This window comes from Aulonocara sp. 'chitande type north' Nkhata Bay, linkage group LG1 (genome assembly GCF_057382095.1).
Source record: "Aulonocara sp. 'chitande type north' Nkhata Bay isolate Kocher_YH1m ecotype deep benthic linkage group LG1, A_spYH_male_GT1.1, whole genome shotgun sequence".
NCBI classification, from domain to species: domain Eukaryota; kingdom Metazoa; phylum Chordata; class Actinopteri; order Cichliformes; family Cichlidae; genus Aulonocara; species Aulonocara sp. 'chitande type north' Nkhata Bay.
The window spans coordinates 22,938,847-22,965,398 of NC_141344.1; the positions used below are offsets into that span (position 1 = coordinate 22,938,847).

Here is a 26,552-nt window from a genome sequence, read left to right on the forward strand (position 1 = left end):
CTCCTGCATATGGTCCTCATATCCTCATATCTTGCCACTTTATTTTCTACTATAAATCTAATTAACTATTCCTCTTGTGTCTGTAGCTAAGATACAACACACAGAGGAGACCCTCATGCTCAAAATCATTATCACATTATCCACGCGTACAGTCGCTGGAGCTTTTATTTTTTTTAATCATATTATCCTCACAAGCTATCAACTAAACCTGGCGTCTCATAAAGCAGAAGGCCTGCTGTTATCTGCACTCTGAGCCTGTGTTTTCTGAACATGTAGAGAAAGAGCTGGAAGTCTACCAGAGCATCGCAGACCTCACAGTGAAGGCAAAAGATCAGGCGGTTTTCAAGTGCGAGGTGTCAGATGAGAACGTGAGGGGAACCTGGTACAAGAATGGCGTCGAAGTCAAGCCTGATGCCAGAGTGAACATCACGCATATTGGCAGGTGAGGACATGTTTGCACGTGGTAATGCGTGTTCGGTATGCTGCCTGCACTCCATGACGCCACAAGCTAAAGTTTTTGACCCCGTAGGATCCACAAACTGACCATTGATGACGTCAAACCGGAGGATGAGGGGGACTACACATTTGTGCCAGATGGCTATGCTTTCAATCTCTCTGCTAAACTAAATTTCTTGGGTAAAATGTGTGCTTTTATATTCTTACACTTTAAAATTAGAGTCTCTTTAGAGACTCACATGTTCAAATTTTACTTAAATAACTTATTTAATTGTTTTTTTCTTGATTTCCAAGAGGTGAAGATTGATTATGTGCCACGCCAAGGTACACAGCCACCAACTTACGCAGATTGTACCAGTCATAATACAAAATATTTTTCCATTTTAACCATTTACATTACGTTCACAGATCCTCCTAAGATCCACTTAGACTGTATGGGTCGCACCGCCGAGTCAACCATTGTGGCGGTGGCTGGCAACAAACTACGTCTGGACGTCCCCATCACTGGAGACCCAGCTCCAACAGTGATCTGGACCAAAGGAGAAAAGGTAAGACAAATGGAAGGCTTGTGCTATTAATCATTAATTAAGACATGTGCCACCAGTCCAGAGTTATATAGGTAAGATTTGAAATCTGGAAAAAAAAAACCCACTTCATTCATTACCAAAGACACACTGATCAATTACAACATTAAATCACCTACGTGACAGCTTACAGGTCACTGTTGTGCCACCAAAACTGTTCTGACCCAGGTGAGACCTCCGAGGTTGGATAGCGGAGCCTACAAGCTCAATTTGATTGAGATACAGGGATCTCAGAAGCCAGGAAAAAAGATCTTTTTGTTTGGTTTTGCTGGGTGAGGTGGCTGGCTGCCATCGGGGAGTGCTATCATCATGGGGGTGCATGTCCTTAAATAATGTAACTGCAGTGCAATGAGAAGATGAATGTTGTTCATTTTACCTGTCTGCAGTTTCAGTGTTGTAGCTGATTAGTTTATATTTGTAGCTGATTATTTTATATTTGAAAGACATACTAATACTGCATTTTAAAAATGAATGCAACAATATGTTACATGCTTCCAATATTAAACAAGCCAAGGAAGTATATTTTCATCAAATTGCTTTTGATAATCTAAAGTGGAACAGGCTAGTTCTTCCATATTCCATATTCCATTCCTCCCTGCTTTGGCTTGTAAACTTTGATGCTTTCACCGAGCCGAGTAAGCACAGTGCTGCTAATGGCTTCCAACAGTGATGCTAGCTGTAGTTTGCAAGTCTTTGATTTGAGGGGACCCTCTCTGTCCTCTTTGGCTTTTAAGGCTTTGCTCTGCTCAAATGTAGGCTAGTTCTGTAAAACCCGGTGGAGATGACAAAGGAGGGCATACAACCTCTTGGACCACGAAGGATGGGGAAGTAAGTGTACTTTTCATTATATGCTTATTTTTTGTTTGTTTTTTTTCACTCACGCCAGCACTGCCAGCGCATGCCTCAGTTTCTACGCATGTGCACTTGCTGACCTTTACAAGCTTTTGTGACACATAAACAGTAACGTCACATGTCATGCATTTAGATTTGCAAATGTATTGTAGAAATGTGCTGTAAACCTGCTGTCTTACAGCTTGAGCTTTGAAAAGACTTTAACAAGAAAACCTCAAAGAGCAGAAGTAACAATTGTAAACTAATACATGGATTTTCTTAAAAACACTTTCTCCAGTGAATACCATGGTTTTTTCCTTCCTCTGTGTCAGTTTTAAACACTAAGAACAGGATAAAACTGCATGCAGAGTTCATCCATGTCACTAAGGTAAGAGCATGTTATGACTCTTCCCTAAGACAGACAGAGGGCACAGGAGGCTGAGCAGCAAGTACAATGTGTACAGTATGGAAAAGGTATAAACCATATGAGCATGAAAACGACATTTGGAAGCTCTCTTGCCACAAGGGGTCACGACAGCAGGTAGTTCCACACGTCTGATTTGGCAGAGTTTTTTGCCTGATGTGACTCCAATGGGGATATTTGTATCTAGTTGAAAATGAGCTAGCAACCTTTTGTTTGGCAAGCAAATGTGTTAACTGCTACACAACTGGAGATAAAATATGCAACTAAATACTAGATTCCAACACTAAATGTAGTAATTGAGAAATATTGTCAAGGTATAATATTAAGTTTGTCATAAAGGAAGCAAGAGCAGCATCACCTCAATCCGGTATTGGTCAAGAAAAAAATTCAAATGGTTAATACTATCAGTCAGACCAGTATGTTATATTAGCATTTTAAAGTTCACCTACTCTGAGACTTAATCTGAAGGTTTTTTACTTTCTATTTTAAAAAAATAAGAGGAATTAATTAGCTCATGAAATTAGATTTCAAATTAGATCTTCAAGTTGTAAAGCAGCAAATTGACATGCTAAATTGTATATTCATGGAAATAATAATGAAAGCAATCAGTGTCTGCATTTATAAAAGCTGATAAATTACTTCAACAAAGTCAAGAAGAAAGGGGAGAAACACCCTTCAAATACGTTATGAGAGTTGAATTTGCATGGTTTGTCCACCACAGGGCACTCTGCAATTTCCTTGTCAGCGACACATGTTTGCAACACTACAAACAACCAGCAGATGTGAGCAGAGTGAGGCAAAGTGTAAAAAAATAATAATTTTAACAAATATTAACTACACAAATGGCAGTGTAAAATATTAGCTGATACACTTGGATTTTTTTTTTTTAAATCAGCAAATATTGTTATTTGTATTCGTCTTAAAAGTCATAATTGATCCGGCTACAACTATCATTTTTAAGAAAGTGCAGCACAAATTCCCCAAAAAAACTTTGCTCAATATAATCGAGTAACTTTCATGGTTGTCCTCATGTAGGTCGTCACAGAGGGAGATGGTAGGGTCCATGTGGAAACCACCAAGGGCCACTGCGTCTTCACTATTGAGTGTGCTGAAAGGCAGGATGAGGGAATCTACTCTGTTGTGGTTCGAAACCCTGCTGGGGAAGATACAGCAGATATCCACGTGAAAGTTGTCGGTAAGACATCTTTTATCATTATTCTCCCTACCAAAGCCCCAGCCCCAATTAACACACACCAACAGCCATCAAAGTTGTAAATTTATGAAATTTATCTATGAATGTCAAACTTTCTTCTGACAAAAAGAAGAGTAATGTTTCTCCTCCAGATGTTCCTGATCCTCCCATGGCTCCCACAATCCTCAGTGTGGGTGAAGATTCCTGTGTCGTTCAATGGGAACCCCCTCTGTTGGACGGTGGCCAGCCAATAATTGGTAAAAATAACTTCTAATGGGCTTTATTTCATAATAATATGAGCCATTTTCTTTTTGCATCTTCCTTTATTTTTCCTTGGAGACACCAAGCCAATGGCAACACACATTTGAATTTGCAGGGTATGTGCTGGAGAGAAAGAAGCTGAAGAGCTACAGGTGGATGAGACTCAACTTTGACCCCTACCCTGAAACCACCTATGAAGCCAAGCGTATGATAGAAGGTGTGCCGTATGAGATGCGAGTCTATGCTGTGAACAGCATTGGTATGTCTCGTCACAGTCCAGCCTCTCAGCCATTTGTGCCAATCGGTGAGTCTGTGAATTTATCTTTAGATTAAATAAACAGAAATAATTGCAACACTGAAATGGATAAGTGGATGTTCCATTTTCATTCAGGTCACTTTCATGAAAAGGTTGATTGATGAGTTGTCTTGGTTGTAAAGACAGATTGTGATAACATTGGCATGTTTGACTTGAATAAGTTGGGTCATGCAAGTTCCAGTGACTTAGTCAGTCTAACGTTTCACTCAGGTCATAGGGCTAGGGTGACTTGTAATGTGGTCATGAGTTCCGGGTCTGTGAACTGCGCATGTAACAAATTAAAAAACAAAAACATGATGATGCAAAGATCATCTCTGAGTTAACTCAGGAGTACAGAGCATGTCTGTTGGCTATAAGGAAGAAGTGGCATTTCTGTGGTATAACGCAAACATGAGTAAATAGTCACTGAGACACCGAACACATGTCAGGCTCCTATGATATTGATTTAGAATGGACTTTTAATTAAAACAATTGATAGTCTATGACTAATTCATCAATAGTCTACTGGGCTGCAGGCACACCAGTTCAGCTCCTGGGCTCCTCTTCTCCAAATCTATGCGGCTGTACTAGATGCAGTATGCAGTTTAGCATTGTTTTACTGAAATATATGACATAATCTGGATGGGAGCATGTGTAGCTCTAAAATCTGTATATACAGACTTTAGAGGCATTGATGGTGCCTTGCCACATATGCAAGTGCCCAGTTCCACAGCCAAACAAGGTTTGGAGTTAGATGCACTCTTTATGACTGTCACTTTTCATTCAGCAGCTCAGGTTTTAGTTGTCTTTTATTGTGGCACTAATTTATCTAAACTGCAGTCTTATCCTACACTTGTTGATTTAAGAGGGAGCATCAGTGTATCCAGATGGTCAGTCACTCCTAAGACAGCTGATTGGGAAACTATCCATGGCATCCCTCTCTATAAATAATGGCCTGGAAGCCCTTGACTCTGCTGGGACCAGCTGCTTAACACACAGGGGGGTCACTGCTTCTGTGGAGGCTGCTGCAGAACAAGCATCGTTATTACAACAAAGACAGCAGGACGAGAAGAGAAGACTGTCAATGAGAGAAAGAAAAAGACCACGTTGAAGAAGCAGATACAACCACCAGTTTAAATTAACAGCAGGACGTCTATGCACCGAGGAAAAATATGACAAAGGCTAAGCTCTCAAAGACGGCTGAGAAGAAGCCAGTGGAAGATAAGAAGTCTTTGGAACGTGTGGAAGAAATGGCAGCTGGGGCTCCAGAGAATGCACAAGCAAACTGTGAACACAGTAAAGCTGAGACAGAGGCACCTCCACCTCCTGATGCAGAACAGGAACCTGGAGCCAGTAGTGCAGAGGCAGCACCCAGTGGAGAAGAGGGAGCACCAGCTGAGGATGAAACACCAGCAAAAGGTGTCACTCTGACAGAAAGTGGTTCTCCTGCAGAGGAAGCTGCAGCCCCAGCAGTGCAGACCCCCGTGGAGCCTGCTGCTGCCGCTGAGCCAGACCCACAGCCTGTTTGCAGTAGGCATTGTTTGATTTAGGATTTTAGGATGTGATTTTTATTTGATTTTATTTTTTGCTGGATTATCATGCAGGTTTTAGAAAAAGGTTCAATCCACACTAGCAAAATTATTATGGTCATAGCTGACTGTATATTTAGGTCATGCTGGCAGTGAATTTTGATTAAGTAAATATTTGTCAGTGCACTGACTGCTCAGCAAATCATTCCCTAACATGTTTACTGGCTGTGCAACACACACAGAAATAGTCACACAATATTTAAAACTTTACACATTTGGTTTCTACATGTTTAAGGGCAAGATGGAGTAGCTATTCAGTTTGTTCATAGTTCCGCATATGCTTTCAGTTTGTCCTCAGAGTGATAACAATAGGGCTAAACTAGCCACTAAATCAGTTCCTCCTCTGTTTCACACAAATTCTAATTAACCCATTGAAGCTGTTCTTCTAACTGTCCTCCTAAAAGAAAAGATTTAATCCAAAGATGTAAGGCCGAAAATCGACCATCTTGGTCTCTATGGATGAGAGACTCCCAGGCAAAAGAGCTGTATAGCGCTCCAGAGCCACAGGTCTGAAATCACGTGTCACACAAAGTATCACAGCCACTTGGACTTTAGCCTGGCAAGTCAAGGTCAGTCATATTCACAGACTCATATTTCACTGGATGGAAAATGATGCCTAAATCTGGCTTATGGGCTAAACGGCCATTTGATAACTAATAACATTTAATATTTAATTAATATGTCTTTGTTGTTCAAGTTAGGACAGGATTAGGCAACCTGACGCTGATTTTCATTATTGGAGATGAAGATTGTGCTAAACCCTGTGGACTATATAAGACCAATAGCTCATCTTCACATACCTCCCACTACAGCTGCCTGAGTATGATCTGTGTATGCTAACAAGAACTTACACAAGTGCATACTGAATTTAACTTGACGGTCTACCACTGCTTCTTAAACACAGAAATGTAATAAATGCTGTCGATTATTATCTTATTGGATGTAGTCAAGCTTATACTAGCAAGCTATATATACAATTATAGAGTGTAGAGGAACACTGCAGGAAAGAAAGATGCAAATTAGCCCAGATATCTATACAGAATTCATCAAAACTGCAGCACAGGAAATTCTGGATGGTCTGTTAGTAAAATTACTGCAAGGCAAACAGCATCATTGTCATAATTCAATTAAAATGCTCTAGAACCTGCTTTTTAACTAAGTGTAGATCTTTGCCTTAAAAATAAATTAATTTAAATACAAGATGAGGAAAAATAGTGATTTTCTTTTCTCAGTCATTGCTTACCTGGCATGTTCTCCTTAAATTCTCTTTACATTAGAGTTTTAAATATTTTTATTCAGCCATAAACTGACACACAAAATAGGACCCAGTGAGATCCACTAAGATAGATTATGGTGATTTCTGATGCAAAAGGTATCTGGGGTCATGGAGATTTTACATTTTAAATGTACAGTCGAGAGCATTTAATAACATTCACACTATGTGGAGCCTATATTAAAAATCTCACATTATACTGCATTTACAACATTCATCTTCACTCAAATATTAACATCATCTCTAAAAAATATCTACAAAAGGCCTTTTTATCATCGATGTGATCAATTGTAAGAGGATAAAAAGTTAAAAAGATTGTGCATTAATATATAACATATATGATCCCTAAATTCTAAAGCTCTCTGTCACTGTCCTGACACTGATGACAGACTGATTGTGGAAGGAATTATTTTAAATAAAATGAATGACAAACTAGCATCTACCTGGGGTTTCAAGAAAGACATAATGTGCAGCAAAAGTGGAGGAAATGGAGAGAAGACCTGTTCCTCATAACTAACCTGAGGTTTGAGTTAGCCCTCTGGCTTTGAGCTTTTCCTCATTACAGGGTTCACAAATTTTACTAGGCCTCCTTTTTTGGAACAGGACTCTAAAGTGTAATGAAATGCAATTTATTAGGTAGACTTTAAGAAGGGAGTTTTTTTTTTTCTTACTGTCTATGACTTGGAGCTTGCTGACTTGACCTGGTGTGGAACAAAAGAAAAGGAAAGCTGCAGTGTAATGTGATGATGGCTCTGAAGAAGGGTTAAATAATCTTGTACTGATTATTGTCATCCACTTGTCGAGTAATTAATTAAAGTAATGTATTGCTTTAAAGCTCTAGCTGACTCAAAGGGACATTTATGTGCTCTCTGCCTCTTCCTCAGCTCCTACAAGCGAGCCCCTTGGACTGTGCGTCGACGACGTCAGTGACACTTCTATCACGTTGAAGTGGCGGCGGCCTGAGAGAATTGGCTCAGCTGACCTTGAGGGCTATGGGATTGAGTACTGCAAGGAGGGTAGTACGTACCGGAGCAAGTTGCATTTATGCTAATTTCCACATCATAACTCTGTGATTTGGTTTATTTGAATTTTTTGTGGTTTCTGGCAACAGCTGATGAATGGATACCAGCAATGGAGGGTCTGACAGAGAGGACGTCGACGGTGATCAAAGGCCTCACCACCGGAGACAAGCTGCAGTTCCGTGTGCGAGCCTACAACATGGCGGGACCAAGTGCTCCCGCCACTCTGGCTCAGCCCGTCACCATCAGAGAGATTATGCGTGAGTAATTATAGATTACACGCTTCATTATTCGCTTGCATCCTTTAGTTCCCTACGTGGACGTGATACACAATACTCAGCCATTTTTTCATACTCTTATTTTGTGTTTTATTTTCACAGAACGCCCTAAAATTTGGCTTCCAAGAAATCTCCGTCAGACTCTTATCAAGAAAGTTGGAGACACCATGAACATCGTGATTCCATTTCAGGTGGCTTCATGAACACATGAAACACAACAAGGGATGTTACCTATGTTTGATATCAAAGTAAAACATGACTGATGTCTTTATCATTATTGGTCATATCTGGTGGTCATATCAGTGTGACTGGATGGATAAAAAGGTAGGATTATTTCACCTTTCCCAGCACGGACATAAAAAAATGTAAACCTTGGTCAAAAGTCAAAAGTCACTTTCATGTTAACATGTAGGCTGTCAGTAATTAGGAATGAGGCCACTTAAGAATCTGCTCTTTGGAATCTGGAAACTTCACCTGTAAGGTCAGATAATTGCTTGTAAAACTTGTTTGGGGGAAAATTCATAGTAGTTTCCTCAAAAGTATTTAAGATTTTTTAACTCTGGATCAAAGCAGTGTAGTGATGCCACTTTGAGGTCAACCACTTTTAAAATGAGGTGCCTTTGATATTGACCATAGACTGGTCCAGGTCCAGGTCTGAAAAGGGAAGCCACAGTAGAAATGTTTTGAACCCACACTCTAATGGACCAGCAGGGGGTGAGTCCTGAGTTTGTAAAAAGAAGACAGGTTGTACTGAAGTCTATAGAGAACTGCTCCTCATCTCCCTCACTCTATCACCTCAGCCCTGATTGTGTTCAAAGAAGGAGTTTGCAGTTTTGTTTTGACAAGCTGACCAACTGTGGCAACGCTGAGCAATGTTCTGTTTATGAGCTGCTGTTTGAACTTGTAAGTGTGACAGGAGAGAGCTGAAAGGTTGCTTTTCTTGTCTCTTATTTGCAGACAAACACAGAAGCAATCTGAGTTACAGCCATTCCTTTCTCTTTTCTTGTGATGCAGGGGAAACCCAGGCCAAAAGTCACATGGAGCAAAGATGGGGAGCCCCTAGATCCCACAATAGCTAGTGTTAGGAACAGTGAAGTTGACACGATATTCTTCATCCGCAAAACAGAGAGAAAACATTCTGGGAAGTATGAGCTCCAGGTGCAGATTGAAAACGTGGAGGACAAAGCAGCAGTAACACTGCAGGTCGTTGGTAAGCAGAACTGAACAAATGGAGAGCTACGTTTGACTTCTAATCGGAGTATAAAAAATCACTGCATTAAAACAGCACCACAGATGTTTTGTCAGTGGGCACTGAATGAGAGCTCCTATTTTTTTTTCCTTCTACAGACCTCCCAGGCCCTCCTGAGGCTCTAAAGATTGTTGATACCTGGGGTTTTAATGTGGCGCTTGAGTGGAAGCCTCCAAAGGACAACGGAAACTGTGAAATAACCGGTTACACCATTCAGAAAGCCGACAAAAAGACTATGGTGAGACTGCGCTAGAAAGCTTTTTGGAGTCCAGCTGGATCCAAACACTAGTTCTCGCTTTTGCTTTTAGCATGTTTTTCCATGCTTTTCCACCCAATAATGAGCAGCTCAATTCAATAAAAGCAGAGATTAATTTAATGTTTTAATTTACCTAATACTTTCCTGTCCCTTTTTCCACGTTTCAGTACCAAAAGTTACATAGAGCAGACGTTCAGGTTAGGAAAATCCTGGTGGACAGAATCTATTGGAAGCACTTTTGCTCCACTTTCTTGTGGTACCATGCCTGTTCCAACTTTATGGTACCTGTGCCAGTAATAGAAATTTGTGCAATATGTTCCACATGGGGAACCTTTGGTAATTTTTGTTGCTAGTGCGTTTCTCCAGTGGTCAGGTTAGGTAGAAGAGATAATAACACTCAAATCTAAATTTCTTTCTCCCTGGCCCAACCGTCTGTGGTCCTGGATGAGGTCAGATTAATATTTTAGTCTCCCTCCTGGAACATATCCTCTAATTACAGCAGCTTATGCTGAACATGCAGTTTCTGCTGGCACACGGGAGAAGTTTGGTTTCTGGAATTTGTATTTGGAAACATCTGCATAGTTTGGTTACATTTAGGTAACAAAACTATTTTTTAAGTTAACAAAGTCTAAATATAAGTCAGCAGTTAACAAAGATTTATTAAATCAATGAGGCTTGGGACTCTCAAGCAAGCCCTACTTATCCACCACAGCCTGCTCCCAGCACCAACTTAGTCAGTCAGTATATTACAGTTGTGGTCAGTTTACATACAGTTTTTAAGTTTACATAAACTCATCATGGGCATAAATGGTAACGGTAAATGTCCTGTATTTGTATAGTGCTTTACTAGTCCCTAAGGACCCCAAAGCGCTTTACACAACCAGTCATCCACCCATTCACACACTGGTGATGGCAAGCTACATTGTAGCCACAGCCACCCTGGGGCGCACTGACAGAGGCGAGTAATATTATAGTAATTTGTTTTTTAAATAATTTCTTTCAGCTGTTAACCTATGGTATTTGGTTAATTGTCCCTTATCAAGTTGCACCTTGACCAGATACTTCTGGTGGCCATCAACAAGCCTCTGGCATCACACAGACCCAATTTCTAAGGAGGCCTACACATTTTCAGTAGGGTTTAGGTTGGGAGGTTCGCGAAAGAAGCTAAACGTTTTATCCACTGCAAAGCAGGTTTTGATGTGTGTTTGGGATCATTGTCTTTTTGGAACATCCGTCTGTGTCCAAGTTTGATTATTCCGTCCACTTTGTGCAATGCAGCAGTACCACTGGTAGAAAAGCAGCCCCAAAGTATGATGTTACCACTTTGACCATGCTTAAGAGTTGGTACGTTTTACTCCTCCAAACATACCTCTTGTCATTTTGGCTAAACATCTTAATTTTTGTCTCATCTAAGCACAAAACTTTTCTCTAGAAGTCATTTGGCCTGTTCGGGTGTGCAGCTGCAAACTTCAGTCCACCTTGAAAATGCTGATTTTGGAGCAAAGGCTTCTGCTGTGGTCAATAACCTCTCAGTCTGTGGCGATTTAAACCTTATTGTGAACAGTAACACTGGTGTTCCAACAGTTTCCAGTTAGTGGCAGCTTTGAGCCTTGGTGGTTCTCATCTGATGTTTAAATTTCTTTCTGACCTTAGCAAAATGGTAGCAGATCTAAATAACTTGTAGTTACGTACAATTGTGTAAACTCCTTATCTTGAAATCTGCAGTTGTTTAGAAACGTCTCCAAGAGACCTTCCCAATTCTACAATTCTCCTTCCTAGATCCTATTGTTAGTATTGGTTACTCCAGTGAGTGCTTGTTAAGATATAAGGCAGAACCTTTCAAAACCACTTATTAAAAAATTAAAGTGACTTTAATGGCGAACCCGTTGTGTATATTTGAGCCTTTTTGCCGACGTTTGATCCTGTGTGGATTATCGAAAACTGCAAATAAATTTGATCTTGAACACCCAATTCTTGTTTTTTAAAGTCAAATTCAGACTCTTCCCAGTAACTTTCCTCTGTGGGTCACTAGTGATGTAATATCTGGCCTCCTGGCAAGAGCTCCAACTGCCACCATCCTCCACCTCGAGCCGCCAGGAACAGTGTCAGCCAGGAATGTCCTAATCTTATCCTTGTAGCTTTGAGCTGGTCCAGATTGTCTGCACAGTGACGCAGGACCATTGTTCCCCTGCCAGCACAGCAAGTGCTCATGTTTCACTCCAGCCATTATTATTAGATCAAATTAAGTTTGCTTGCAACATAGTGAGGTAGGAGTGTTTGTTATCATGTTACCAAAAACAGTGTACCTGTTATGTGGCATAGATAAAAGCACTTAGGGCAGGTGTCCTTTAAATAAACCCTTGTCTCAGTGAACAAACAATATATCCTGTGTAACTTTATGTGGGCTGTGCCTTAATGTAAAGATTAAATGTCATAAAATGAAATATTATCATAGCCATCCAGAGTAGCTTCAGGTGTCTTTAAGCTGAAAACTTAAATAAGTATGAATGACACCCTTCTGGACTCTAAATAAAACCAATTTATAAAAGTATGATGATTCATTCTTTTTCCTCACTCATTCAGTTACATTTGTCTTTAAAGTGGTACTTAAACACTCAATCTGTTTTTTCGTGTGTTTTTTGAAATTAATGTGAAGGAATGGTATACAGTCCATGATCAGTACCGCCGAACCCATTGTGTTGTGTCCGACCTCATCATGGGGAATGAGTACGTGTTCCGAGTCTTTTCCATAAACCTTGTGGGCCTCAGCCCAGAGCCGTACTGCACAAAAGACAGTGTTTACATTCAGAAAACAGGTGAGCAAATATAGCCAGTGTGATGCACTTGTGGTTATGATTATATGCTCTTTGGAACTGAAAGGAAATTATCCAATTGTCATCTCAGGTATCATATACAAGCCACCCAACTACAAGGATCATGACTTTACAGAGGCTCCCAAGTTTACACGCCCTTTGGTGGACCGTTCTGTCATAGCAGGATACAACGCCACCCTAAGCTGCGCCGTGCGAGGAATACCAAAGGTCTGTAGGGTATGAATTAGATGTTTCAAAGATATTCACTTTTACTAGAATTAAACCTTGTTAAACATTTTCCTCTGCTTATATACAGTGCTTAACAATTTTTTAGACCATAAGTGTGTGTGTGTGTGTGTGTGTGTGTGTGTGTGTGTGTGTGTGTGTGTGTGTGTGTGTGTGTGTGTGTGTGGATAGATAGATATAGATAGAAAGAATAACTCTATCAGAAAAACTTCAGGAATGCAAATAAATAAGCAAATAAATAAGCACTTTACAAATCCTAAACTAGTACAGAGAAAACCCCACCATCAGATGACCCCCTATGAGCAAGACTCCAGCACGCTGAATGAACAGATCAGCAAAGCTGGCTCTGTGATTGGCTACAAACTGGAAACTTTTGAAGCTGTGGTGGAGAGGAAGTCACTGAACAAACTGTAATCATTATAATCTTGACCACCCTGAAATCTTTATTATTATTAGTAGTAGTAGTAGTAGTATTAATTGTATTATTATTATGTTATTCAATCAACATTTAAACTGCTTTCCAAAATCTTTTCCCAAAAATATATACTTACATAATTCTACTTTTCCTCCCTTATTAGCCCAAAGTAACATGGTACAAAAACAAAATGGACATCTCAAATGAAGCCAAGTACAGGATGATCAGTAAGCAAGGTGTCCTGACGCTGGAGATCCGTAAGCCCTGTCCATTTGATGGGGGGGTGTATACGTGCAAAGCAGTCAACGACAGCGGTGAAGACACAGTGGAGTGTAAACTGGAGGTTCGCCGTAAGTAGTTCATGAAATGCATGTGTCCTCTTTTGCATGCCCCACTTAGACTGCACTTTTTCTCCAGCATCCTCCTTTAACACCCCCTTCCACCTCCCTTGTTTGTTCTTAAAGAAAAACATTCACGCACACATGAACTCATCAAATAATTAAAGAAAAATATATAAATATATTTTAGTGTTAATAGCAGAATACAAAAAAAAAAAACATCCACATTTGATGTGAAATGGTTTCTTGGAAAATATTAACTGACCACACACCCCAGAAAATCTTCGACACAACAGTCTTGTATTTATGTATTTATTCCATGAGTAAAACTGGACATTCATTAACAAAGAAAGATAAAGAAACCCATTCAGTTTGATATTTCCCCACATCCTGAATTGGCTCTCAGGCTGCACACTTACTAAGAGATAAACAAGTTTCTGCTGAAGTCCTTTGAGTCCAACTAACAATTCATTTAAATTATGAATTAAACCAGCCGAGCCTTTTCTGTTTTTTCTGTTAAATACTAACATTTTATGAAGTTCTTTCTGAGATAATGTCTTGGGGATTATTGGGAAATTATAGAGCTCTAAATTGTGCTGCAGAAAAATAATCCTGTTAAAAACTGATTTGCAATTTCTGTCATAACTGCAAACATAAAAATAAAATCACATTTGCACAGAGTAAAAGTTGGCATTTTTAATTGTCATAATTTACCCTGTCAAGCTCCAAAATAACCTGTAATATGATGATAATATGATAAGTTCTTAGGAGGGATTTGACAGAGAATTATGGACTTTATTACAGTCTCCACATTTATGAGGTTTTAAATGTCCACTGAGAATGTTTAAACAGTTCAGCTGTATTCATTTATTTTTAATTCAACAATAATTATTAATTGAATCTACAGACAATCATCGCCAAGCTGTGCAACTCTCCTCAGTTATGTGGAGGTGTGACTTTCAGTGAACTTTCAGCATTTTTTAAAAACCAATAAAACAGTAAAAACACACTACAGACATTAATGTTACCTACTCAGCACCTAACAGATTAAGTAATTTTTTGTTTTGTTTTTACTGAATAAAAATCCCCCCTGCCTTGCAGCTCAAATTACTAGAGAAGATAAGAAGGAGCCCAAGAAGGAAAAAATTCAAGAAGCCAAATGAAGAGAAGATGGCATCTCAGAGTTCAGCTCCACATCCTTTTTATGTTTATGTGCTGCTTTCCTCTCCTGCAGTCATCTCACATCATGTTATCCTCACTGTTATATTAGTGTCATGTAAACCACTGGATGACAGAAGTGAATGGGGCTCACTGAATTTGCTGTTCCTTTATTTTCATTTTGCTATAAGTATTTATTATTAATTATCCCAAACAATGATCTTTATTTCAGTCCAGTTCTTGGTATTGATAACAGAGATAACAGTGTTTAGTAAATAGTATCAATATTTAGGAAACTACTGTCTGATTTGCTGCTTGTCTGGGCTGATTTGTGTGCATAAAAATTACTTGAAAACAGAATTACTAAGTGATTTTTTTTCAGTCATGTAGTGTACAGAGCTGTGAGGACTATGTATTTGCTGTCTTTCTACTTTTTAATTTCTTTTCACATTTAAGATCATCAAAGTTTACACAATATTGGACAAAAATAACCTGAGTAAATTCAAAACAGACTTACAACCACCGTGTTAAATCATGAATTAACTATGATTAATCACATTTTTCTTTTTGGAAAAAAGAAAAAAAAAACTACAGACCTCAGTCCTCAGTTAAGGTCTGAGTTCTTGATTCAACAATATGAAAGGGAAAAAATCACATCTATAGGGGAGCTCCAAGGAGAAAACCACTGCTGACCAAAAAGAATACAAAGACTCATCTTAAATTTGCCAAAAGACCTCTTGTTGATCCCCAAGACTTTTGGGGAAATATTCTGTGGACTGATGAGACAAAAGCTGAACTTTATGGAAAGTTTGAGTCCTGTTACATCTTGCATTAAAACTTCATAGAAAGAACATCAACAGTAAAACATGGTGGTGGTAGTATGATGTTCTGGGGCTGCTTCGCTGCTTCAGGACCTGGACAAATTGCCATAGTTGATGAAACCATGAATTCTGCTCTCTACCAGTAAAGGAGAACATCCGGAGGTAAAGAGTACTTGACTTATGCAGCAGGGCAATGATTAGAAACACACCAGCAAGTCCACCTCTGCATGGCATGAATGCAGGTGTTGGATTGGCCTAGTCAATCTCTGGACTTAAATCCAACAGACTTGTTTTTGCATGACCTTAAACAGGCTGTTCATGCTCAAAAATCCTCCAATGTGTCTGAATTAAAGCAATTCTACAGAGAAGAGTGGGCCAAAATTCATCCACAGTAATGTGAAATATGAAAAAAAAAAACTAAGAAATCAAGAAGTGTACTGTATATGTAGGTGGTATTACATTATAGTGCAGCAAGGATTTTTTTGAAAACCCCCAAAGCCTGCCACTGATACTCAGAAGTCTGGTGCAATTGATACGAGTTTCTGAGAGCTTAGTTTTATTGTAACAAAGCCTTTTTAAAGCCAGAGCTGTAAGGCATGTGCCTGAACTATGTGAAGGGCTAGAATAGCCGGGATGTGATTAAATGTAGAGTAGAGCACATTCTGGCTTTGCTCCATAGTGGGCTCCTGTAAGATCACTCAACAGTTATTCCTTTGATGCCTTGAATGTAAATATTTCCCGTGCCCTTTCAGCGTACAGCTGCAAAAGATCCAGAGAGCCTTGTACGTGTCACAGGGTCACCTGGAACATACTTGATAAATGCTTTAGAGCATCTCTGTTTTTTGCAAGGTGTTTTGACAACTCACTGGCTACTGACTAGTGACTGATATCTCTTTAGCCAATGAGTGTGCGGTTTCATACCACATATAATCCACCATTTTGAAATAGAATATCTTGAAGAGTTACAAAACAGAATTACATTTCATTCAGCATGACCCAAATTGGTTAAGTGAGTCCATAAACTCAGCAAGAAAGTCTTCAGAGAGGTCAAGACAGAGAGCAATTTTCCCATAGACCTCTACAGGACCGGCAGTCTTTTTGCAACCACAACTATCGCCATCTGGTGGCCTTCAGAGACACTGCAGGCAGGTTGAAGACACTTTCACATTGGCTTCATTTCTCCATCCAAGAAGCCTTGTCCTGGTTTTTTAAGGCTCTGGCTCAGAACTAGCATTGTGTAATTAATCACATTGTTAGCTTGAAGATCAACTAAGTTTCTGTAATTTACATTTAGTGGCAGAAATGGTACAAAGTTTTGTGTATCCATCACATACTGGGTAATAAGACTGATAACTCCTCACTTTAATTCATCAGTTGTACCTCAACTGAACATGTGGACAGAGCAACTGGCTCAAGTCACTTCAAATGTGGTACAAGCAAGCAAACAAATGACCTTTCCTCTCATATACTGCCAGATGCTGGTTTGTGAATAGGACTTTCATGGTCTTAAAAGCAACACAAAAGTACAAGAATTATTGTGTTCATCCAATTTTATTCATTCAAAATTTAAAGAAATAGCTTTTTTTCTACTTTAACAGAATAAAAACAACTCGGGGAGATCTCACGTGTAAAACTAGTAAGATTTAATTCAAACTGACAATAAGTGAGATACTTTATATATAATCTGTATTATTCTGCAGGTTCATACCTATAAAACATAAAACCAAAAAAATTCATAGTTTAAGGTTGGTTAAAAAAAAATCACAGTATACAGTACATAGATTCCTCCCACAATTTGCAAAGAACTAAAACGATGTACAAACAGAGGTGACAAATTAAAGGAAAGGCCAACTTTAAGCCCTATGTAAGGTGTGGCATTCATTCATTCATTTATTCTACAAGTCTGTTTGGATGACGGTGCCGGAGAGCCCCGTCTAACTTATCAGTCTACAATCTCCCATAGGTGCTGAGATCTAGCGACTGTGAACACATGACAAACATTATTAACGATTCAATGATCCCTCATGCCCTGTGGGATTATCATCCTGGAAGAGACTGCTCATATGATGACAGAAATGCGTCACCACAGGATAAGCTGTGTAGCTAGTCGCCAAGGAAAAGTTCTATTTTGCAGAGAGACAAGCAGACCTAAACATAACAACAAAGCACAGCAAAGCCTCCGAATCCACCCCACTGCATGGATGTCAGGCATTTGAGTTTTCCTTTAATTTGTCACCTATCCTCTGTCAATGTAAAGCCAAGAATGCAAAAAAAAAGAAAAAACAAAAAAATGAACAAATCACTGTTGGTAGCCACTACAGTTGAGGAGGTAGCTTCCGTAGTTAGCATCCCATTCTTGATTATCTGTGTTCAAATAATTTACAGACAGACACAGAAACAAATAACAATAATCAAAACTACACAGAAAGAAAGAAAGAAAGAAAGAAAGAAAGAAAGAGATGCATACATTTTCACCACGTGGCGCATCAGACATCTCAAACAGTCAGCGAGACATTTTAGTAAGTGAACTTATTTACACACTCAGTTGTCTGGTGTGTGAAAACAGAAGATAGGAGTCGAAACGCCGAAATTGAAAGTTGCAGTAGAAGAACACAAGAACTTTTTATTGGTGGAAGAAAATGTTTCCCTACATTGCCTGAATTCCAAAGCGCTCACATGACGTGCACTTGTGAATACATGCTCAGAGGGTGTATCCACCTCAATGTGTACAATCATGCTCTAGCACAACACCAGCCAATCCCTCGTCAAACACAGCTTCACTTAGGTCAGCTCTCAGGATGGAAAGACTTACATTTTACTTTGAAGCATTAAAAAATGCTTTTCTGATCAGCTAGACGGACGGGACTCAGTATAACTTCTCAGTTAAGTCTGAGAAGTCTCAAACAGCAGAGTTAAAGTAGTCAATCTGTTATAGATAAATCTTCCTTTTCTTTTTAAATCAAGGCCTTATTTTCCTTCTTTTTTTTTTGTACCATCACATATTTACTAGTCAATCCATCATATACAGGAAACACACAGCCTGCACACAAATACCTTTTAATACAAGAGCACACTGCAGATGCTTGTCTTTAAATATCTGTGGGTGACTAACAACCGCCCCCTCGTCCATTTCATACTTATTGGCAATGCTAATGCACCATCTTGTCAACTCAGCTGGCTGCCAGTCTTGTGTAGTGTTCAAATCACGTGAAAGTGAAAGCAGTATTACATTCATGTTTTTGTCTTGGATGATATTCATGTTTTTTTTTTCTTGCTCATGAGCCAAAATCTGTTTAATATGTATACGACTTCAATCAATAGTATATAAAAAGCAAGTTTTGGCTGCTCCATTGCCACAAGGGGTCACCACAGCGGGTAGCTCTGCACTTTTTTGTAGTATAACCAGCATAAATGTAGCTGATTTAAATTCGTAGACTGTTTATTGCCTTTTTTTTTGCAACATATATGTGAGTTTCCATGCTCTGAAGTAAATCCAGGGTTGTAAATGTTTGCTAAACATAGAGCTAGAGCAGCAGGTGGATAAAAAAACGAATACAAAAGAAAAAGCCTGGCTAAGCTAACAAGCTGCTGGCTGTCATCTTACCCTAAGCCAGTGGTTCCCAAATTTTTTTTGCTAGGCCCCCCTTTGTTTTACAACATAGGTGTCAAACTCTGGCCCGCGGGCCAAATTTGGCCCGCAGCCTAATTACATTTGGCCCGCGAAGCCATACCAAATTACTATTAGAGCTGGCCTACTGGTATTATACAGCTAATATATATATTGTTTAGTATTAAGCTTTGCTTGTTCCATATTCAGTTTTTCAGCAAAACTTGTTTGAGTCCATAAGAAAAGATTCATTCTTATATCTAGAGGAAGATTTTTTTTCAATAAATATTAACGTTAGCCCGCGACTTTGTTCCAGTTTTGAATTTTGGCCCACTGTGTATTTGAGTTTGACACCCCTGTTTTACAAGAAAAATGTTCGCGCCCCCCCTCGCACGCACACACCCTTATTTTGCTCCATTGCAGTTTATTTCACACCTCAAACATTTAGTAAACAATTAAGCAAATACAAGTAAACTGCAATAAATTACAGGTAGTAATAAAATAAACTACTAACTCTTTTATGCTACGTCCGCACCTACACGGGTATTTTTGACAACGCAGCTGTTTCGTCCACACGTAAACTGCGTTTCGAATCACCGACTTTTTAAAACTCCTTTTTTGCGTCTACCTGTTTACGAGGAATACAGAGCTCGTCACGCAGCGTCAAAGGTATGTGCCTTTTTCACGTCACGCTGTGCGCCACGTTATTGTTTACATGAGATGAATTGCAGAATGGCAGATAGTCAGATTAACAGTATTTTGTCTCTATCTGCAGGTTTTACACGCTTACATATACATACACAGTTACTGTCCCTCTATTTAGAAAGGCAAAGGCGTCACGGTGTAATTATTTTACATGTAGTTGTTTTTTTCCTGTGTAATAATATTCAACATTGCTATCAATACATTTTTCAAAAAATGCCTCTCTGTGCAAAATGGGTTTAAAAACATAAACAGCTGTAGGATACTGTTTGTCCGTGATTTGAACCGGGGGAACAAATCGTGGCAGGATCAGCCTGATATTATTTGTATCCCACTGTAACTTTACTGTATAAAGAGCTAACATCTCCAAAATGTCAGGAGTAGTTAGTCATTACAAGTGTTTGTGAACTAAAAATCACGAATGTGGGATGCTGTTTGTCCGTGATTTGGAGAGCCCAGCGCTGCTCCCGACGAAGGGGAAACCAATTATGCAGGGGAGACCTACCTTGGCAACTACCTTGGAAACATATTCAGCTATGCTTCATCTCCTGCTTTGCGTTTCTGTGGCTGCCCTGTGCTAGCAGTGTCCATGCGTTTTGTTTTTCCCCCCCTTTTCATACCGCGCCCCCCTGCAATGGCTCTGCGCCCCCCCTAGGGGGGCGGGCCCCACACTTTGGAAAGGTCTGCTCTAAGCAAACAAGCACATTTCCCAAAATATTGGTTTATTCCTGTGATTTAAATGATTTCTTTTTTTATTATTATTATTCATAGGATTCAATTTTTGAGCAGTTTATGCTTATAAATACTCTGCATTCAGCACCACTAACAATCACCCTGTAGGCCACAACCAATCTGAGTATCAGGCCTAGGCAGATCTCATTTAAGTGTCATTGTACTGAAAAGGCTAACAGCATGCATCGCTCTGTAATTTAGCAAACAAATAGCTCAAAAAGGAAAAACAAATATGAAAATAAGGCCCAGATTTTAAAATAACTGGAATTTTCCATAAGAAAGATCAAAAATTGTGACATGAACCTGCATGAGAGTGCTTGTTTTGGTTTTTTGGTGAGGAAAAACTAATAAAGGTGCTGTTTTTTTGGTGAATGCTTGTTATTACACTGTATTTATCATTCAGAGGCCAGAAACTGTCTCCACCCAGCCAGAGACTTAATGCTACTCAAACAATAAATAATCTTTCACATCCGCTGTGCCTAGTTGTTGCTGAAACAGTGATATCTGCTACTTTTAATCACATTCTCTTAAAGTAAAGACATGTTTGTTTTAGACTATTTTAGACACTTTACAATCACACGCAGGCAGGGCAGAAGTTATTGCTGACTTTATATTATCCCCCCCGCTAGGTGAAGACCACCTGAAAGTTACATTCATACATGAAAGTTTAGCGTGATTATTACATTTGCTACATTTTTGTAAAAGAAACAAAAATTCTGAAATCAAAAGTTGCTGTGAAGAAACTTTAAAAATTGACAAGATGTATAATAATTAAAAATTTAAAAGCTTATAAGTACAGGTGAAACAGGGCAAAAAAAATCATTAACACATACATGGAGGCTTGCAGACGCAGGCACCGGTGGCAACATTTTCCTTTGCGAGATCCTTTGTCGACCAGTTTGTGATGCAACTTTCTCGGTTCAGGTCTCCTAGAAACTGTTTCTCAGTTCAAAAAACCAAGTTCCCTTTAAATGATTGGCTGTGTCTGTTAACACAGTTATTAGAAACTAAGTGCTTGCTGAATCGTAGGGTAGTTGGCACATTTTGCTGTTTGATATAAAAACGTTTATTCTTGTAGCATCCAAGTTCACATGACACAGATGCGTCATTAGTCCTTGACTCGAGGTATGTTGTATGAGTAGTGTACAAGAGGAAGGCCTCTGCTCTGACAAAAGCAAGCTCGGCCACACGCCTGAATCTGGTCCGAGCTATCTGACACAAAAGAGTCCCCCTCGTCTGCGTACTCAGACTGTGCAGACGGCGTGCTGCTGTCTCCCCAAAACCCCTCCGAGCGCTGGTATGCCGCAGCTCCAACCAGGAGGGTGGGACAACTGTGGGACTTGACCAAGTGTCTACAGACTGTGGAGGACGAGGGGGAAGAGCAGGTCCTGGCACGCAGTGCTGCCTCACACTGCTCACAAACAACCACCTCACCGCAAAGCTGCGAGTACATCCCACAGTCAAAGCCCAGGTGTGTGGAGGAGCCCCCGTCTGTGAGCTCAGACCCTCCGCCACTGTCATCTCGGTGACCTTCTGTGGTGGTCTTCATCTCCCTGGTTGAACTTCTGCGACTGCGTAGTCTCAGCCAGTCCTCCCTGAAGGCTGGGCTGAAGAACACGTACAGCACTGGGTTCAGGCAAGCGGGCAGCGGGAAGAAGATGAGGGTGACGGTCTTGGCAATCTCCGGGCCACCAGCTGTGGAGCCAGTCAGGAGGGGGGCAAAAGAGAACGCTGCCACAGGACAGAAGAAGATGCAGTTGGTGAAGATGAGCCAGGCGATGTGTCTCAGGGCACCCGTCTGCTCCGGATCTGCCAGCTCCACCCTGCCCAGTGTGCAGTACAACTGGGTGTACACAGCTGCGGTGAACAGGTAGGCCACGGCGTTGAGCAGCACCAAAATGACCGTAACACTCAAAGCTGGACGCTCACCGCCGGCAAACGGCAGGCAGAGAGGAGACGAAGACTGATCACCGGAGGTCACGAGAGGCAGGCAGGCCCCAGCGGCGGCCAGCAGCGCCAGCAATCCTGCAGCGAGGCTGAAGCGTCGATCTCCTCTTAAGCACCCGCGACGGCTGCTGGCACTCCTCCTGGGCGACATCATGACCTTCCCAAGAATCATCCGCACGGCCACGCTGCGCTCCACGGCTGCCAACGACAGCAACAAGACTGACCACTCTGACGAGAAGACGGCCAGAACTCCTGTGATCTGACAGCCGGGTCCCATCTCCCACCACACCCCAAACTCAGCGAAGGATCCCCACGTAGCAACATCGAGCACAGTCAGTACGCCGACGTACAAGCCCGTGAGCAGGTTGGCCAGAGCCAGCAGCCCCATCAGCAGCCTGGCTGGAGAAAGAGACGGGGTCGGGCAGTGGGAATGGGCAGCAGCTCGATGTGAGGGAGAGAAGGTGGCCACCAGCACCAGGCTGTTAAAGACCAGCGACACCAGGCAGATGAACCAGACTGTCAGACGGATCATCCAGTTACCCAAGAGGTGTTCACAAGGCTTGAAAGCTCCTGAAAAGCCAACAATATGACAAATTTAGTTATTATCTTTTTTGGGATTATTTCAAATCTTTAACACTGATTGATAAACACAAAAGCTGACTACCTGGTGAAGGAGAACAATGCATAACCATTGAGATTTTTTCCACATCTTCCCCACCTGCAACAAGAAAGAAAATGGATATACTAAGAGGGGAAAGTGTTTTTTTTTTTTTTAAACTCAATCCAAACTAGTAACATTGCTGTTTAAGCTCTCTGTGATACTTTCAATTTAAATGTAATTTACATTTTTTTATATCTTTTTTTGGGGAATTTTACAACCTCATGACAGCCAGGAAATATAGCACAATTTTTAATGTTAGTAAGATGGAGTAACACTAACACTGCAAACAATCTTTTTACTTCAATAACACATGCAGTTAACATGTCCGCCATCCCCACCTGCAGTTTTCTTCATGTGCTCTTTCTCAAAAGAAGTCGTCACTGAGTCACATCCAACGAATGCACAGCACTGGTAGGCGTAAGGGACAGAAATGGACCTTAAAAAAAAGAAAATGTTTATCATTTAATAGCACTGGCAGATTTAAGTGTCATATATACATTTCTGGCCCTTCTGATTGCTTCCAATAGTAGTATTTAGATGTGGATTAGCCTCCTCATTCGTGGAAGCTGTTGTGTTTTCCTCAGTTTTTCTATACCATTGTTGATTTGTTTCTCTTTGCTGTACTGAGGGATAACTGTTCAGTTTATACTTGTGTGCACCATGTATGCTTTTCAGTTCTTGAAAACTACTTGCCCTCTTTGTCTAAGCATGCAAGTGTATTTTACACTTACATGTCCTCAGCCTACACAGCGTCATTCTCACCTGAGTTTAGGCAGGTTATTTGCAGTTAGCACATTTTTCATCTGCGGGTTCCCGGAGAGTTTCAGCTGACTGAGCACGCTCAGTCCAGCTGTTGGAATCCCAGTGAGAGAGTTCATACTCAGGTCTCTGCAGAAATGATTGCACACAGACAGTTTAATTTTGTAGGGCACAGAGAGTGACACCAAACAGTGTGACTGAAGGTCCTACTCACAGGTTGGTGAGCGCCCTGAGGGTGAGGAAAGCATCTCTGTGGATAACTCGGATTTCATTTCTACTCAGGTCTCTGTGTAACATAACTCAGTGAATTCACAAATCAGGCATAAAAACATTTGTTTATATTGCATCAAGGAAGTGCATGACTAAGTGGACTTACAGTAAACGGAGAGCAGAGAGACCTTGGAAAGTGTCTCGGTTAATTTTTTCAATATGATTGTGCTGAAAGTTTCTGTAAATGGGAAACATAATTTTATCAGGTTATAAACAAGCAAACATTTCTTTAATCGCCTTATTTGTTCATTTTTTCTGCCTTTTAAAGCTTTCTTTTGTGTAATGGCTTTTCGATCTTCACTCACATCTCCTGCAGCTGGGTGCAGCCCTGGAGGGAAGGTAACTGTTTTATCTCATTGTAGGACATGTCGCTGATGGAGGAAAAGAAACAGCTTCAATAACTGCACAACTGGGACAAATTAAAATGAAAGAACAAAGACAAAAAGGTTGGACTGTTCCATTCAGTGATAACTGGTCTGTAAAAATGAGTGCACAGACCTTACTAAAACACTATGCACTGTTCGACCTACTCTGCTCTCTTTGTATTTTCCTAATGATCAATTACCTGCTGTAGGTAACAGGAAAGAGAATGTTTCTTACAGCGTTCGCAGCACTTTGAGGTCCTCGCACAGATCAGTGGGTATGGATGATATCTTGGTGCCCGAGAGGGTCCTGAATATGAAAAGCTACTCAGTCACTTCTGAAACACAAAATCGCACAAGCAGAGAAAGATGCCACATCTGAGTTCACTTACAGACTCTCAAGGTTGTTAGTCCATGTAAGGATGGGGAAGTCCTGCATCATACTGGCGCCACGCAACATTCTGAAAACACAAGTTTGAAGAATAGTAAAATCATTATTACAGAGATCAAAGTGTGAGATGGTGTGACTTAAATAAGACTGACTGACTCTTAGAGCACATTCAAATTGCCTTTTTCATATATTTTTATTCAGCACTACCATCTGTCAGGAGTTGAGCCTGACGGAGGGACTTACAGTGAGTGCAGGCTGGACAGGTTCTGGAAAGCTGACGCGCCCACGAACGACAGAGGGTTGTCATAAAGATGTCTGGGAGAGCAGAGGGGGGAGAATTCAAAGCAAAAGTCATTCACTATGCAAGAATGGCACCATCTTCTGGACATTCATCTTTCTGAAGCCTCAAACTTGTATATGGCGTATTTACAAAGTTAAGCTATGAGTGTGCCATGTCTGTTTATAAATGAGTGTCTGCAAGTCAGAGGGGAGAGTTGGACCTTACATGGTTTTCAGCAGGGGATTGTTGTGGAAGGCCCCCTCGGGTATGGAAGCAATATCATTGCTATGAAACCCACTAAAGAGAGAAGGTGGCAGTGTCAGTAAACTTTCCACAGTTCAACACGTGGCATACACATTACTTAATTTCACATACTCTAAGCCAAAGTTTAAAAAAAAAAAGACATAATGATTCTATCAGTGAGTGTCAAATGCTTTAAAAAAATTTTATCAAAAAAACATGTTATCTATTTCTCTTTAAACATCATATCCAAAAGGTAAAAGCTCAGATATATAACGATGTAACAGCATTAAAGTCAACAGAATATTTTGTTTCTGTGTGTGACAAACAGAAACAGTCACAGAAATGAAGGTAGCTTAAAATAATTTCAGTATACATGTGTCTAATCCTCTAATATTTAATATAATTAATATTTTCCTCATTACACATCTGTCCTTTTTTAAACCAGAAAAAAAGACAGCAACTTGCCTCAGTGAGGCATTAAAAGTTTCCTGACTTTAGTAACAGTACAAAATGTCTTTCTCGGGCAGTAGAAATGGGGCAGTATACTCACAGCTCTTTCAGTTTGGGGAGGGCCTGTATTGCTTTGGGAAAAACCTTCAGGTTGTTGAAGTTAAGATCTCTAGACAGAGAGAGACACAGGAAATCAGTGCAGTTTCATCCATCCTGTTTCGCATCCAAAAATCAATGCAACATTCAAACAAGGACATCTACAATTAGGAGGAAAGACTGGTTTTGTGACTAAGGCCAGCACAGAGTCACGCAATATTGCGTGCCCCCCCCCACACACACACATTTTAGCCAGAGTCAAAGGAAAATTATCAGCCCTGTAAATATTTTATAAACACTTTTGTTAATTGGGGTTTCATGTACTCGGACATAACTGATGTTTTTGTTTATTAATGGTCACACATAATGGGGAAATGCATTGATTTCTGTCAAATAAGGTAACAGAGACTTATTGCCTCTAATGATCTACTGATCAATTGAGCCTGTTTCTTCCCCCAAAGGCCTAGCTCCAGAAAAAACCCCTGCTCGTTTCTCTAAATATAACAAAAGCACATTAATCTATTAAATATTAAAATACTGAATGCTTCCAAGTA

At 40.3% G+C, this 26,552-nt stretch overlaps 2 protein-coding genes across 3 annotated transcripts in view; one reads left to right on the plus strand and one right to left on the minus strand.

The window, feature by feature from the left end:
• mybpc3 (myosin binding protein C3) overlaps nucleotides 1–17,956 on the plus strand; it is a 36,123-nt gene extending 18,167 nt beyond the window's left edge. The window contains exons 16-31 of the mRNA XM_086288843.1: nucleotides 277–442; nucleotides 530–636; nucleotides 751–780; nucleotides 865–1,004; nucleotides 3,331–3,490; nucleotides 3,640–3,744; nucleotides 3,864–4,052; nucleotides 7,790–7,924; nucleotides 8,017–8,184; nucleotides 8,305–8,393; nucleotides 9,217–9,412; nucleotides 9,550–9,689; nucleotides 12,364–12,523; nucleotides 12,612–12,748; nucleotides 13,345–13,531; nucleotides 14,621–17,956. Coding sequence (XP_086144969.1) covers nucleotides 277–442; nucleotides 530–636; nucleotides 751–780; nucleotides 865–1,004; nucleotides 3,331–3,490; nucleotides 3,640–3,744; nucleotides 3,864–4,052; nucleotides 7,790–7,924; nucleotides 8,017–8,184; nucleotides 8,305–8,393; nucleotides 9,217–9,412; nucleotides 9,550–9,689; nucleotides 12,364–12,523; nucleotides 12,612–12,748; nucleotides 13,345–13,531; nucleotides 14,621–14,682 — 2,171 coding nt within the window. The 3' untranslated portion in view covers nucleotides 14,683–17,956. The remainder of the gene's footprint in view (nucleotides 1–276; nucleotides 443–529; nucleotides 637–750; nucleotides 781–864; nucleotides 1,005–3,330; nucleotides 3,491–3,639; nucleotides 3,745–3,863; nucleotides 4,053–7,789; nucleotides 7,925–8,016; nucleotides 8,185–8,304; nucleotides 8,394–9,216; nucleotides 9,413–9,549; nucleotides 9,690–12,363; nucleotides 12,524–12,611; nucleotides 12,749–13,344; nucleotides 13,532–14,620) is intronic.
• Nucleotides 16,946–26,552, minus strand: part of lgr4 (leucine-rich repeat containing G protein-coupled receptor 4) — a 33,420-nt gene continuing 23,813 nt past the window's right edge. The window contains exons 5-16 of one of the 2 annotated variants that reach the window (XM_086288827.1): nucleotides 26,003–26,071; nucleotides 25,435–25,506; nucleotides 25,173–25,244; nucleotides 24,931–24,999; nucleotides 24,777–24,848; nucleotides 24,482–24,547; nucleotides 24,283–24,354; nucleotides 24,121–24,192; nucleotides 23,910–24,035; nucleotides 23,486–23,583; nucleotides 23,151–23,204; nucleotides 16,946–23,056 (exon numbers count right to left, since the gene is read on the minus strand). In XM_086288827.1, coding sequence (XP_086144953.1) covers nucleotides 21,648–23,056; nucleotides 23,151–23,204; nucleotides 23,486–23,583; nucleotides 23,910–24,035; nucleotides 24,121–24,192; nucleotides 24,283–24,354; nucleotides 24,482–24,547; nucleotides 24,777–24,848; nucleotides 24,931–24,999; nucleotides 25,173–25,244; nucleotides 25,435–25,506; nucleotides 26,003–26,071 — 2,251 coding nt within the window. In that variant the 3' untranslated portion in view covers nucleotides 16,946–21,647. The remainder of the gene's footprint in view (nucleotides 23,057–23,150; nucleotides 23,205–23,485; nucleotides 23,584–23,909; nucleotides 24,036–24,120; nucleotides 24,193–24,282; nucleotides 24,355–24,481; nucleotides 24,548–24,776; nucleotides 24,849–24,930; nucleotides 25,000–25,172; nucleotides 25,245–25,434; nucleotides 25,507–26,002; nucleotides 26,072–26,552) is intronic. The other variant, XM_086288819.1, reaches the window with a different exon arrangement.